Below are 14020 nucleotides of genomic sequence, written 5' to 3'. Positions count from 1 at the left end.
TATTCACTCTGGCAGGATTCAATCAAATATTTGGAGCAAAAAAAAAAAAAACAGACACTGACGATGCTAAAGTAAAAACGCAGTTCCCCTTTCAAACACTAGACGTCAGTAGAATAATTTGACAGGGTTTTTTTTTTTTTTTTTTTTTTTTTACATTTCTACACTTTTCCGGGAAATCAAGTGAAAGTCCAGCTGCTTGAAGTCTGAAGTAGATCCTGGTTTCATGACTGCAGGCTGTGAGGTAAGAAGAAGAAGAAGGTGGTTTATTTTCTCTTCTTGTTTGTTATTGAGCTCGATATCACGAATTAAATGACTTCATGTGGACTTTGAACGGAGGCTTTAACCCGCCAGCTGCGGCCTTCTACCTAAACTCCTTTTCTTTTTTTTTATGTCTAAACACTGAACCGGACAACACACGTGATTGATCTCTGCTGTGGATTTATTATAATGCTAAAGTACGCTGTGAAGCGTGGACAAATGAAGAGTATAACACGTCGTGATTTGAAGTGATTCATGTCTTTAAATAAAACATTTATGATATTTAACTTTTTAACTGTGCCAGACAGACAGGTGAGGATTCACCTGAGTCTGCTGTATACAGTAGTAGTTAGGTTGACTTCGTTTGTGTGCTAGTGTCTTTTTTAACAAGCACAGATCTTCTTTGATAAAAATGAAGGAAACAAACTTTCCTTTTGCTTCCATCCTTCAGTTGTTGTTGTTGTTGTTGTTGTTTCAGTTAGATTCTGTTGTTTGTGGAGGATCTTGAGGCCCTTTTTACTTGCATATTTATATTTTATCCACATTTGATGCTTCTTCTGTCTGATGGATGCACTAACAGACACATTTCTAAGTATTTAATACACGTTTATAACCAGCTGATGAATGAATAGTTGATGAGTTATTCCACACAGTGTAGAAAAACTGACCAATGAAAGTTGTGCATGAGAACTTTAATGAGTGAAAGTAAAATTATATTTGCCTCATAATTAAGACTCAAATGTTTATTGTATCCTTTGTTTATAAGATTTTAGATTTTGGTTCATTTATTTTATATTGAAGCTGATAAAGGTGGGGCTTTTTTTTACTAACTGTATAAGCTGCTGGTAAGTTTAGGAATTTTCAATAAAAGGATGAATAAAGTCTTTCATTGACTTTTAGTAATTCATCAGAGTGTGTCTATCACATTTACTTTGGAATGTCAATCTGAAACTGAGTAACTGGTTTCTTGGGTTAATAAATAAATGTTGAATAAAAACAAGTATTTCCCTCTTCAATGTATAACGTGACAGAAAATGACAGTTTTGTAGTTTAACTGAAGTTAAAGTACACTCTTCGGTGCAGTTGAGATGTTTGTGTGTGTGGTCTGATTAGTATGAACAGTTTTGTGGTGTGTGTGTTTTTCGTTCAGGATGTCATCTGTGAAGATGTCAGAAGGGAGCGTTCAGGTGAGCAGCTGCACAGCTCCGCTCTTCTTCAGACAAAGTGAACCTTCCTCAGGGAAGGCGAGGATGTCACTTTTACTCCTGCACGGCATCCGTTTCTCCTCAGAAAACTGGCTCAACATCGGCACTCTGGACACTCTGGCCAGAAGCGGCTGCCGGGCTGTTGCCATCGACCTGCCAGGTGAGTGTGACAGGAACAGGTTTGATCTTTTTCAACACTAAGTACCGGTGTGGTTTATCAAAGCAGAGCAGGAACCAGCTCCAAACTATGAGTGCACTCAGTCTGGACTGTGGTGACTACTCGAGAAAGAACTTGTACCAGTTAACTTAAAAAAACTATAGTTTTATCACCATCATTGTTGATGAATATCATATTTTTATATTCATTGCAAATTATTTGTTAAGCCTTTTTCAAAAAGTCATCTTCTGTAAAGATGATTGTAGTGAATTATTTTTCCTTTTTAGATGGATTCATCAAAATTTGAAGTTTACTCTTTCTATTTGTATTTGCTTGTAAGTATAAGTTGGCCATTATAGCCCTCTTGTCAGACAAACTCATAACTCATTTTTTTTTACTTTTTGGTAAATTTGCAGTTTTGAAGAAATGCAGATGGATGTACAAACATTTATCTCTGGATCACAAAAAAAATCAGCAAAATCTCAGGCAGGCTCTGATGTTATTTGTTGCTTGTTTTTGCTGGGATTTCTAAGCATATGTTTTGTAATTTATGAAAGATATTTAAAAATGTTTACGGGACAAATTGTTTCATAAAGTCAACATCAGGTTTTCCATAGGTTGTTTTAAGGTGTTTAGACTTTTATCTGTATGTGTTTGCCCTTAGCTTTTTAATTACTGCTAGAAGCTCCTTGGTAACATTTAGTTAAAAATGTAAAAAGACTCATAACAGAAAGTGAATTGATTTGTGAAACTTAAGACGAGGATTGAATTCTTGTGGTTGAAGACGAGGAGGAGAAACCAAGGCATGTTCTTCATGACAGGGAGAATCCACAGAACACATCACAGCGAGTCTTTTTTAAATCCTCAACAAAATCTCATCTCAAATGAGAAAAAATGTTTTTCATCTTCGTCTTTGTGCGTCTTTGGTCCTGGAAGAGAACAGTTCTCATCTTCTGCTCAGTTTGCCTTCTTTGTGTCCATTTCAGGGAAGCTAGCTCACACTGACAACAATACTGTCAAGTACCGTTAGAGGATGATACAAGTGAAGCGTAACCATGGTAACTAAAGTGCACATGTGCTTTATTGTGACTGTAACTACCATGAAAGCCTTAGTCTGAACACTTAAGCATGGTGACAACCTAAGAGGCTTTATGTGGTGCTCCTGGATTAACCCCTGAATTTATAGGAAGAGTTTGTATAGGAGACACATTTAAGGTAGTGTATGTAGCTATGTGTCGCTCTGCTGTGAACAAATTGGGACAATTGTATTTCTAAAGGTTCAACATGCATCTTTTTCTTCTTGTGTCATGCCTTCATCCAAAGGACTCGGCAGGTCTAAGTCAGCCGAGGCCCCGGCTGCGGTGGGAGAACTGGCCCCTGCAGGTTTCCTGAAGGATGTGTGTGATCAGCTGAACCTAAGCCCGGTGGTGGTGATCAGCCCGTCCCTCAGCGGGATGTACTCGCTCCCCTTTCTCATGCAGCACCAGGATCTTATCCGAGGTTACGTCCCCGTGGCTCCAATCTGCACCGACAAATTCACAGCAGAGCAGTACCAGAGTGTGAAGGTACAGTCCGATGTGTCACTACTGTGCTCCTCTTCTTCACTTTAAATGGATAGCGTGAATGTCAGCCCCATTTTCATGCTCGCCCATCTCCTTTTTTTTTTTTGTAAAAGAGATTATTTTGGGGGGCTTTTCATGCCTTTATTCAGAGGACAGGACAGTGGATAGAGTCGGAAACAGTGAAGACTAAGGGCAGAAGTTTCTGTGAATGGTGCAGGGTGGGAATCGAACCCGGGGCCGCTGCATTGAGGGACATAGCTATTGTACATTGGATTGGACACGATTAAATCACTGAGCTAAACCATGTAGTGTGTATTTATACATTAAATACACACATCAGGTATCATGTCTCTTTAAACTTTCAGAGATACTGTTGGCTTTCATCCAGCGCCTGACAGTTTCAACATTTCTTTGATGAAAAACGAGGTGAAGGTGCATTATCCATGAAGGAGGGAGAATGCAAACTGAGTGAGAGACGGGATGGGGGGGAATTACTTTTGCAGAAAAGCAAACTATCTGAATGCATGCAGTGAGTGGAAAAGAGGGTAACGAGGAGAAAGATACTAAAATAAGTAGAAATTGATGCAATTTGAATTTTATGTACATTGTCTTAAATTGTTGAAAATAAAGTAGATCATGTGAGCTTCAACAGAATTAGACAAACCCTCTACCATCTTTGATTTCACACCATCTCTGTCCCAGTCATGTTTGTTTTTCTATTCTTTCATTTTATGTACAACTTTTTCATCTTGCATACATATTGTTCTTTCTTTCAATAAATACAAACACTCCTATTAAATATGATTACGCATTAAGAGTACATCTAGCCTTAATGTTCTTGATACTTACTGTTGATGGGGTGATTAACTTACCTCAGGAAAACAGTTGCATAACTTCTTTTCTGGCTGTGGCTCCTGGCGTCTCAGGATCCTGACAACATAACTCTGACGATGACGATGTGATGAGATGGGAGACACTATAGTTCTTTAAATACGCAGACTGTTTCCCGGAATACAGTCAGAGTGCTCTTTGTTGGTCACATAAGAAGAGACAGAAATAAATAAGAAGTTCAAACCTCTTCCTCACCTCTGTACGTCTGGAAAATCACAGATTTGGTGGGAATGGCAAATAGTGTTGGCTGAAAGTCGCACAAGTTGTTGGACAAGCTCCTCCAAAATCACTTAAAAAAACGTGTTCGAATTTCTGATTAGCACTTTAATGAAGACTTACTGGTGCTTTATAAGGATGATTTTTACCACCAAGCTAATCTACTTAAAAGAAGCTCTGCTTGACCGTCTCTTTATACTCTTGTACTTTGATTTAAATTTTAAATATCTAGGTACATAAACAAGTTACACTTTATAAACATAAGGAGCTTCTCATTTATTTCACAATGACCTTCTCGAGGTCAACTGGAGGACATTTACAAAATCCCTTTAGCTACGGGTTAAATTTCATAACATACAAAAGAATACATGTATTAAAGAAATGAAATCAGATCAGAAAAAGGTTGATCCATCTGAAGGACCTCTCTCTCATTTCTCCTGAAGGTCCCATCGCTGATCGTTTATGGAGACCAGGACGCTCAGCTCGGAGAACTGTCACTCCGCAACCTGAGCAGTCTGGCCAATCACAGTGTGGTGATGATGAAAGGGGCGGGTCACCCCTGTTACCTGGACGACCCGGACACTTGGCACAAAGCGCTCACAGACTTTGTGAACACGCTGTGAAGAGATTCTTACAGCATTGTCACGAATAAATGACCGACATATTATTCATTCACTAGAGTTGAAGGCCACTCACGTCCTGCTGATTTTGACTTTATTAAGTACAATCAGTATAAGATGAGCTATTCAAGATTTTATAATAATAAGAGGATATGAGGCTCAGAGTTTTTAAGCATATCATCTTAAAAATGAAGGTGGGAACTTTTTGTTTGGGTCACTTTTCAGGCTCCCTGACAAAGTGGTATCTCTTTGACTCTGAGGATTCTGTCAGTGGTGTTATTTAAAAGAAAAAAAATCTCATCCTGCTCTCTGTAAAAGTCAAATGTATCACCTTTTGAGAATGTCAGTCACTTTTTCTGTCACCTACTCTTTGGCAGCTGTTTCAGGCAACAAATGAAAACTACATAGATTATTTCTATCTTTATTTTAATTGTCTTTTGTAAGTCATAAAGAGCAAAAATATGAAGTTAAACTCACTGGAGCTTCAAAGTAATCATTTAAAGTATTTAATCTAAATCTAAATCTTTTTTTTTTTTTTTTACGTCATTATCTTTAACCAAATGTGGTCCCAATACCACAATAATTGAGCCCTTACGTTAAACGATGTTGTGTAACATATTATAAGTGAGTCAATGACATAACCAGGGAGAAACAGCAGCATACAGTCAGTGAGGCGTTTTCAATAACACACCAGTGGTTAGCCGTCCATCGAGGGGAAACCGAGCTAATGCAACTGACTGACTATTCAACTCTTTAAAGTGATGTCATCAAGTTACAAAGATTTTTTCTGAGCTCTTCCAAATGTGTCAAACACATTGTGGAGTTGTTTCTGGCTCAAATCAAGATGAGGTTCATAAAGATTACTATGTCAATGCTATAACTCCTTATCAGCCTGACTGTTGATCAATGATCTTTGAGATTGTAACGTCAAAGTTATTCTCCTTGGAGATTTTCAGTTTGAGTCCTTCTCTTGCTGAATTAGGGGACACAATGAAAAGCCGCTACGTTCAGGGTTCTTCGGGATTATGAACCGGGTGTGGATTGGACATTTGTATACTCTGTTGTATACTCTATCACAAGTGACGTCCATCACCCAGCTTTGATTGGTCTGCCAGTGAGAGGAGTGTGCCCCAAAGAGAACAAAAACTGACCTCTGATAGCGTAACTGTAACAAAGGGCTAATCTCCATCTGAAAAAACAAAACACCACACGGAAATGAAGTGAAAAATATGAACATTATTTAATAACTGATTCTCTGTAATAAACAATTTGAAAATATTTTACAAGGAGTCACAGACACAATATTTTACAAATTATGCCCTCTTCTTCTTTTTTTTTTTTTTTTTTAGCTTCATCTGTACAAAAGAATGGAGCGACATGGACCAGTGCCCACAAAAAAGAAGGAGCTAAATCTTCCACGCACACCAACATTCACACTCACACGAAATAAAAAAACAAAAACATTTGAACTTCAGATCTCAAACTTACCAACAGTGCTGTATTCCTATATTTATTTTTTGTTACTTTACTTAGAATTCGACTGATTTCCTTTTTTTTTTTCTCTAAATGTTGCTGTTATTTTTTCACACACTTCGTCAAACATGGTCACATAGCACCAGACTACAGACTACAGAATCACATACACGTGTCTTTCCCACAGAGACGCACCAACACAGATGCAGCGAGGGTCGGGAGGAGGCAAGAGGTTTTATGAAACCATCCCCAGGCTTGGTTCAGGGTCCTGTCCTAAAGCTGACCCCTCCCTCTCTTCCCCACGCTGGCCCAATTTTCTATATATCTTTCTTTTTTTTTTGGCAAAAGTAAATTTGTTAAACCACAGAAATTGCGTGTCCCTTAAGGAGATTTTTTTTTCTTATCGGGATGCACACATGATTCCTCCGAGACCTTCAGGCCCCTGCTGCTCTGTGGAGACCCACTCCCTGAGCTTTCCTCTGACATTCTGCCCCCTCGCCAAAATGAAAGCACACATTGAAGTCCTTGGCTTACTTCTGCCTGGTGCTTGACATCTTTCAGCTGGGCATGAACATGTGTCATTAAATATTTGCTTACAGCTGTGTCTGTGTGTGTGTATGTGTGTGTGTGAAGGTGCAATAAACTGTAGGCATACATATTTAGTTTGTGTCTGCGTACAGAGGTCAGGAAAAGAGAGGAAGTTGCAGGGGGTACATATCCACAGGCATGTGTAGCGCTCATTTACAGACAGTGAAAATTGGGATACACAGACAGGATTAATGGCACAGGACTGAGACAAACCAATGCTGGAAAAGTTCAAACTGCATGCAGCCTCAGATGACTCCCACCCGCATGAAGAATTTTGAAACACAAATAACTCAAGGAGCCAGATTGAACAAATTTAGGATTTGTTTCTCAAATTGGCTGCGCTGCAGATACTGTGCCAGCATGTTTGTCACATCAAATCGTACCAACAACTGTACAGAGTGTGTAGTTATGGTTCAAATTGTCGCGCAAGTCCTCCCACCTGAGCAATACAGTGAGATTTGTGGGTGGGGGTGAACATCGAAGGTCGGAGGCTTCTTTTTTCTTTTTTTTTAATTCAACACTCCCACCTGCTTTTCAAGCACTTTAAATAAAACAGGCATGGATCACTACACTTACTGCAGAAAACACCAAGAAAACCCAGGGGGAGCGTGTGTGTGTGTTTTGGAGGATCTCTTTAGTGTGCGTGTTCATGAGGTGGTTTTGGGAAAACGATATTAGAGCTCGATGCTGAGTAACACTAAGGCATTTAGAGAGGCTTTTATTTAATATGTTGCATCTGAAGCAGAAAACACTGATGAAATACACATTCTTTCAGACAACTCTGCTGCATAAAAAATGAATATTTAAACAGACTGAAGTTTAAAGATGGATTCTTTTTGTTTCTGAAAAAAATCCCTATTTTCCCCCCAATACAACACTGGATTTTTGTACCTTTGCAACATAGGACCAGAAAAAATAAAACAGCTCTGCTACACATCTGTCATCCCTCACACACTCATATTTAAAAGACATTCCCTTTGAGGGCTGTGTAACACAAACTAACACACACACATACACATCCACATACAATTCAGGCAGAACTTTAGCAGTCAGGTGGCCCTAAAAACGCTCTACGGCCAGTTAAGTCGCTGTATACAGATGGTGCATCGTAGCTCTATACATGGCTCTGTAAAGGAACGGTATAGTAACTCCATATGATGGCAGTCAGGTGGCTCTGGAGGGGGCAGATACTTTAAACTGTGTGTAAAGCTATTCTTTTAGCAAACAGATTAAGTCTTACAAGCCAAAACCTCAAATACGGCTGCTTTATAAAGGAACTATACGGTCTCTCTACACCTAGACAGCCGATGTGGTCCAAAACAAAGTGCATCAAGGCACTATGAAACAGAGCGGCTCCTAAACATGGGAGTCTAAATGACTTTTCACACATTGTAATGATCAATGAGAAACTGTGACAGATTATTACCAGACTACTACAGCACGTGATCACCATATTTAGTTGCCTCTTCTGCACTTTTGTTGGAAAATGTTGATAAGCCCCAAAACCCCAGCAGCGAATGGTTTTTGAAGTTTAAACAGCTTCAGTCTTAAAGTAACAAAAAGCCCCCAAAAGATAAAATTAAAAAAACCCACCTGGAACTAGACGGTCATGAGGCAGAGATCTCGCTGTGTCTGTTTGTGGACAGAAGTAAAGCACATTTACAAATCCAGAGAAGGAGCGTTAGTAGAGGTTACTGGAGAAGCCTCATGAAGACCGGCAGAGGTGAGCTGAGCTTCAGAGAGCTCAGACCTGTCTTTTTTTTTTCTTTTTTTTAAACTTCAGTCCAAACCAGAGGTCAGAATGGTCGATTAATCATAAAGGAGAACACGACATCAACAGATCTGAAGTAACCAAACACTGGGTCATGTTCTGCAGCTTTTACTCATGACAAATAGATGATAGTACTTTATGAAATGTGATTAGTATCATGTTATTACTATAATCCCCAGCGGACGTCTTTTTAAAAGCATTCATCTGTAATCATTAGGGCGCTGCTTAAAATGAATCAGCGTTTAGTTTCTCAGTGTGTCCTCTCCCTCTCCTGGTTTATCCTTAATCTTAATCAGAAGCCATTTCCTCCTCGTGTTTTGGGCCGTAAAAATAAGACCACATGAAAGTCTATCTCATTTTGGCAAGTAGATATAGTGCATAAATTAAATCTTTTTAAGATAACACCTAACAACTTCCTTTTCAAATTAAAAACTAAATACACTGTATGTTTGGAATACTCATCACTTCAGCGGTTTATACTTGACATTTTGTATACTTGACAGTTATTTTTTTAATTGATTTTTTTTTTAATGGCGGCTATAATCGGCTGAATGGTCCACAGCCTCTGACGAGAGGCGAATGACAGAGCGGCGACACTCTGAGATGGAGGAGAGAAGAAGGAGGAGAAGTCCCCTCCTGGTCTGTCTGACAGACAGTCGACCTCAACTCTCCAGTCTGTGTGAGGCGGGAGGTCTGTGACGAGGACGTACACCCTTCCTCTGTCCCCTCCCTTCTCTGGGATGGTGGGGAGGGGCGGTTGTAGAGGCGTTTGTTTTCTCTTTTCTGACGTAGCTTCTGATAATCCAGGTGGTGCGGCACCACAGCAGTGCCTCCTCTTGCGGATGAAGGTTAACTGGCGGAGGACGCAAACGTCCGGCAGTTGTCACTAAGCGACACAAACTGAAGCGAGCTGGGTAGCGCAGCGCTCAGGGCTTCCATTTTTGCTGTGATGGGAAGTCCCATTTTAACCTATGACTATAACAAGGGGAGGGTTGAGGGGCGAGAAGGTGGGTCGGAGGGTCTAGGTCAGGGAAAGTGGGGCTGCAAGGAGAGGAAGCGGAGCAAAATGTAATTAATGTAGTAGCGTTTGGATTTGGGGGGAGATGGCGGGATAGAGCAGGAGCAGCTGGATGAGCAGTAAGGTGTGGAGCGACGGACGGAAGGAGTGTCCTCGCCCACAGTCTGACGTGTTCTCCTGCAGGGGACACATTGAAGCTGTTAGTATAAAAATCATGTACTGCCGATTTATGTAGTGTTACTGCAGGCTGAAAGAAAAACTCTATATTTAATCAATTTTATTGTAGCAGCTAGGATCAGCTTAGTGCTCCTGTGAGTTTCCATTTGTGTCAATTCAGGTAACCTCTGTGGACAAAGCACTTCCTCTAATCTCTTAACCCTAACCCGCAGATTTTTCTCCTGCACGTGTGTAATTAGAAACAAAGATTCTCATCCTGCGTCTCTTAAAGGTCAAATGTATTACTCACACTATTTGGACGGCATGCAGTTACTCTTCACTTCCTACCTCTAAGCTAAGCTATGGTTTTAGTTATTAAAAATAACTTAAAACAAATAAATAATAATACTGACGGTTATGTATGGATATAGAGGCATCTGTATTAATTTCAGTCTTTTTTTTATTAGTGGCTAAAAATGTCTCATGGGAGCTTGAATATATTCAAAATGTTTGTTTCATTTTGTCTGTCCACATGATAAACACGTTTATCAGGGAAAAGCTGGCTTAACAAAATCAGACCAGTAACTTTAAAGCCCCACAATAACATGTTGTATCTCAACAATCTCTGTTTGGATTTAATCTGTAAACCATAAACTACAAGTTAAAGTTTTACAGAGGGGGTTAAGGGCCAGGTCATGTCTGAGTCACTTTCTTGTTAAACAACTCACCAACCCCCTTTCAGAAAGTCAGACTTCTGAAACTATCATTAAACTAATCATTCACTGACAGTTATTCTGTTGCTCAATCATAACCGTGGTTAAAATGAGGAGTGTTGCATTGTGGGAGTGTTAGCAAAAAGAAGGGAAACAAATGTTGATCTCTTATCGTCTTACAGAGATGTTATTGTCAAAGCAGGTGGCGGGTCCTTTTCGATAGCGCGCCACAGCCACTTCTTCACATGGATTATCCTCCAAGACTGAAAATTCACTCCATTAAGGAAAACTGAAAAACCCTTTTCCCGTTGTTTATTCTTTTTTTTCTTTTTGCAATGTTTCAACCCCGCCCACAAAATGATCCTCACATATTCCCTGAGTAAGTAAAAGACGGCTAATTGTTCACGACGTTGTGACTAAAATAACCTTGAAATGAACATGAAACATCTGTGTTTCCACGAGTACTGTGATATATAGACAGAATCCAGCGATTATAGAGAGTGTCTTTTCCCTCTGCCAGCTGGTGAACAAAGTGAACAAGGATACACTCCTCCTCCTCTTGGGAAAGCTTCTCTATTTCACAGGTGTTGCATGGCAGCTTCTCTGCCACCACGAACAGCAAGTTGGTGTTGTTTATCCTCTTGGCGTGAATCAGCCTGCAGAGAGAGAGGAGGAGAGAGAGAGAGAGAGAGAGAGAGAGAGAGAGAGAGAGAGAGACACAGCCCAGTCAACAACCCCCCTGCTCGCTTACATCACAGTCTCATTTGCTAATGGATCAGTGAGATTCATGAGACGGTCTTATGAGGCTCATTTAGCCCATGATATGACCGTTTCATTAAGGCTGAGACGCTTTAATCATCAGCAGAGTTTATTAGCTCCAACAGAAAGATGAATCTGTCTCGCTAACAGTGCCTCTATCACAGCACAGCTTTTTGTGGTGTGTGTGTGTGTGTGTGTGTGTGTGTGTGTGTGTGTGTGTGTGTGTGTGTGTGTGTGTGTGTGTGTGTGTGTGTGTGTGCGTGCGTGCGTGTGTGTATTTTATGGTGTGTACAGACCTGGAGCAGTTGCCACAGTCTTGCAGGATGTTGTAGGAGTTGCTGAGATTACTTAAGTAGTACTGGGTCTGGATCATTACACAACTCCGCTCTTTGGAGTCGAATCCTTCTGCATCCACCTCGTCTGCAGCATCAGCAGAGCACAAAGACATCCCAGATACACTTGTCAGTTCCATAGATTAATGACATGGGATTTTAAAAAATGGGATCACAAAGATGTATGTTGATGAAAAACTGTACAACTTATCTCCTTTAAAGTTTCTGTACATGTTTCATGTAAACAAATTGGGCACTCAAGCTGGAAAAGGGCTCTCTCATGATATAAAGTGTACAATTAAGACATTATATGTAAGGCACTTCTTGAGTCCATTAGATGGTGCCGAGTCTGTCCCTTGGGGGGTTTGCCGAGGTCAGAAGTTGGTGAAAACCCCCCCAAAGTCCAGTTTCTAGAGGGACTGCAACTTATTTTGTTATAGCTCAACTGTATTTGATTAGATAGAACAGATATTAAAATTGTATTGCACTAAATGTTGAGGTTCACATTTTTTGGGGCTTTCCATGCCTTTGATGAGAGGAGGGGACAGTGGACAGAGTGGGAATCAGGGATGATGAGAGTGGGGGATGACATGTGGTAAAATGCAGAGGGTGAGAGTCAAATCTGGGGCAGCTGCTTGGACGGCCTTGATGTTCAAGTTAACATTTATGAATTGAACATGTCCTGTTTGTACCCACCTGTGGCGAACCAACTGTGATAAGCAAGTCCATATATGAACTGTTGGAATATGGACCTGTGGAGAAAGAGGTGCTTAGTAACAAGTTTGAATTGATCGACTTCTGCTGATCTGCTTCTCATGTTGTAAACAGGACTCTCACCATGCAGCTGCAGACGTCCACCAAGCAATGTTTACGAAATCTGCAATAGTCGGCTGTAGAAACAGATGAAAGAGAATGATGTGAGTGAAATTTTAAAGCCATTGGATCACGTTGATGTTTCAATAAAACAGTCTCTCTGTACAACATTTACTCAGCACACTACAGTCTTGTTCAGTGTTCAATTTGATGTCCTTACCACAAAGACTCCTCTGGGTGCAGCTCCTGCCTCACTGTTCGGAAACCGCTCGCACACAGACTGGTAGTCAAATGACTGCTTGCGGTTGTAGAAGGAGTTGTTGTAGAGAGCGTACATCAAGTAGGGGTCGACATCACTGAAGAACATCCCCACCTGTGCAGAATAATACACACTGGTAAAGCTGAGTGTCGAGACTAACATGACACCGAGGTCAGTGCCGATAAGGGTTTATGTATTATCTTGACCTTGTTCCAGTCATCCTTCTGATTTGACATGATCAGGAATCCACCATCGTCTATCAAATAGCAGAGGAGATCCTGCAAACAGAAGCACAGAATGAGCACAGAGTGGGTAGAGTAGACGACGCTGACTACAGAAGCTGGTTTTCAGAAATCCTTACATCACTGTTGGCTTCACAGTCCATTTCACAGCCCCGGTTAGGTCCACACTGTCACAAAGAACAAAACAAAGTAAGCAAGCAAACCCCCTCCATACACTGATGAAGACTTTACGCTTTTAAATGTAATAGTTTGTTTTTTGTAACCTGGTTTGAGCCCTGACGGTTGTCTGTGTGGTTACTGGCAAGAATCTTAAACTTATCTGTCCATGCTTCAAGGTCAAGTTTCACTCCAACCACTGAGAGAGAAAAAAAGATTCAGATACAAAATGCAAAAATCAAAAGACAGATGCACCTGAAAAGACCTGAATAGATGCAGGGCTCAGACAAAACAGCAAAGTGCCAATCAATACAAACACAGACGTGTAATTATCTGCGCCTTGCTCTGAAACATTTGATTTAATATCTATCATCTTCAGGTATTTTTTTTTTTACTCCACCTGCAGGTTTGATGGTCTTCCCTCCCACTGTGATCTCCACTGCTGTGCTGACCAGAATTCCTATGGTGTCGTTCTCTGGGTTCAGCAGCTCGTCCCTGGCTTTAAGAGGGAAACAAATAACAGAAATAAGCCAAAAGGGGGGTTGGAAACAAACAGAGAGACAGAACACATTACGAGGCCCAGTGTGAGATAAACAACCCGCATCATTCACCTGTTCGATAAGGCGCTCGGAAGATGTAGCCCTTGTTGTCGAGGCTGCGGCGGTAATAGCTGGCATTAAACGGCTCAGGATCTTCCTCCCAGCTTTCTGAAGCCCTGAGATTTAAGAACAGAGACACTGGAGCTGTAAATCTTTGACTCCTGCTAACCTGTTTATTTATGGATGGTTTTAAGTCTTAACACTTTACTACTTTAAAAGACAATAAAGTGCC

The 14020-nt window shown here is 40.6% G+C and overlaps 2 protein-coding genes and 1 long non-coding RNA gene across 7 annotated transcripts in view; 2 read left to right on the top strand and 1 right to left on the bottom strand.

The window, feature by feature from the left end:
* The first annotated feature begins 110 nt into the window (after window positions 1-110).
* Window positions 111-6980, top strand: abhd14b (abhydrolase domain containing 14B). 2 transcript variants are annotated; one of them, XM_020629034.3, is made up of 4 exons: window positions 111-241; window positions 1409-1623; window positions 2944-3185; window positions 4733-6980. In XM_020629034.3, exons 2-4 carry the CDS (start codon window positions 1410-1412, stop codon window positions 4910-4912), a joined length of 636 nt encoding a protein of 211 aa, XP_020484690.1. In that variant the 5' UTR covers window positions 111-241; window position 1409; the 3' UTR covers window positions 4913-6980. The 2 variants fall into 2 exon arrangements, with proteins under 2 accessions (XP_020484690.1, XP_029132127.1); XM_029276294.2 differs by having other exon boundaries at window positions 184-258.
* cacna2d2a (calcium channel, voltage-dependent, alpha 2/delta subunit 2a) overlaps window positions 6126-14020 on the bottom strand; it is a 146973-nt gene continuing 139078 nt past the window's right edge. For all 3 annotated transcript variants that reach the window (XM_020629031.2, XM_020629032.3, XM_020629033.2), the window contains 12 exons: window positions 13801-13904; window positions 13590-13688; window positions 13297-13388; window positions 13153-13200; window positions 12998-13069; window positions 12753-12905; window positions 12557-12609; window positions 12416-12471; window positions 11684-11807; window positions 11175-11284; window positions 10809-10891; window positions 6126-9936 (listed from right to left, as the gene is read on the bottom strand). In XM_020629031.2, coding sequence (XP_020484687.2) covers window positions 9814-9936; window positions 10809-10891; window positions 11175-11284; window positions 11684-11807; window positions 12416-12471; window positions 12557-12609; window positions 12753-12905; window positions 12998-13069; window positions 13153-13200; window positions 13297-13388; window positions 13590-13688; window positions 13801-13904 — 1117 coding nt within the window. In that variant the 3' untranslated portion in view covers window positions 6126-9813. The remainder of the gene's footprint in view (window positions 9937-10808; window positions 10892-11174; window positions 11285-11683; window positions 11808-12415; window positions 12472-12556; window positions 12610-12752; window positions 12906-12997; window positions 13070-13152; window positions 13201-13296; window positions 13389-13589; window positions 13689-13800; window positions 13905-14020) is intronic.
* LOC114919237 (uncharacterized) lies at window positions 9910-13924 on the top strand. Of its 2 annotated transcripts, none has more exons than XR_010666415.1 (2): window positions 9910-11007; window positions 13596-13924. It is a non-coding gene; the product is annotated as an uncharacterized lncRNA (long non-coding RNA). The 2 variants fall into 2 exon arrangements; XR_010666414.1 differs by lacking the exon at window positions 9910-11007 and adding an exon at window positions 11804-12636.

Source organism: Labrus bergylta, chromosome 5 (assembly GCF_963930695.1).
Source record: "Labrus bergylta chromosome 5, fLabBer1.1, whole genome shotgun sequence".
NCBI lineage: Eukaryota > Metazoa > Chordata > Actinopteri > Labriformes > Labridae > Labrus > Labrus bergylta.
This window is presented reverse-complemented; position numbering and strand designations above follow the sequence as displayed.

What these genes read in the sequence shown, in the direction of transcription:
- abhd14b (XM_029276294.2), top strand. Translation starts at nt 224, where the DNA reads ATGACTGCAGGCTGTGAGGTAAGAAGAAGAAGAAG. An exon ending in GAGGTAAGAAGAAGAAGAAG is followed by an intron (nt 259 to 1,408) that starts GTGGTTTATTTT and finishes TTTTTCGTTCAG; the next exon opens with GATGTCATCTGTGAAGATGT. An exon ending in AGCAGTACCAGAGTGTGAAG is followed by an intron (nt 3,186 to 4,732) that starts GTACAGTCCGAT and finishes TTTCTCCTGAAG; the next exon opens with GTCCCATCGCTGATCGTTTA.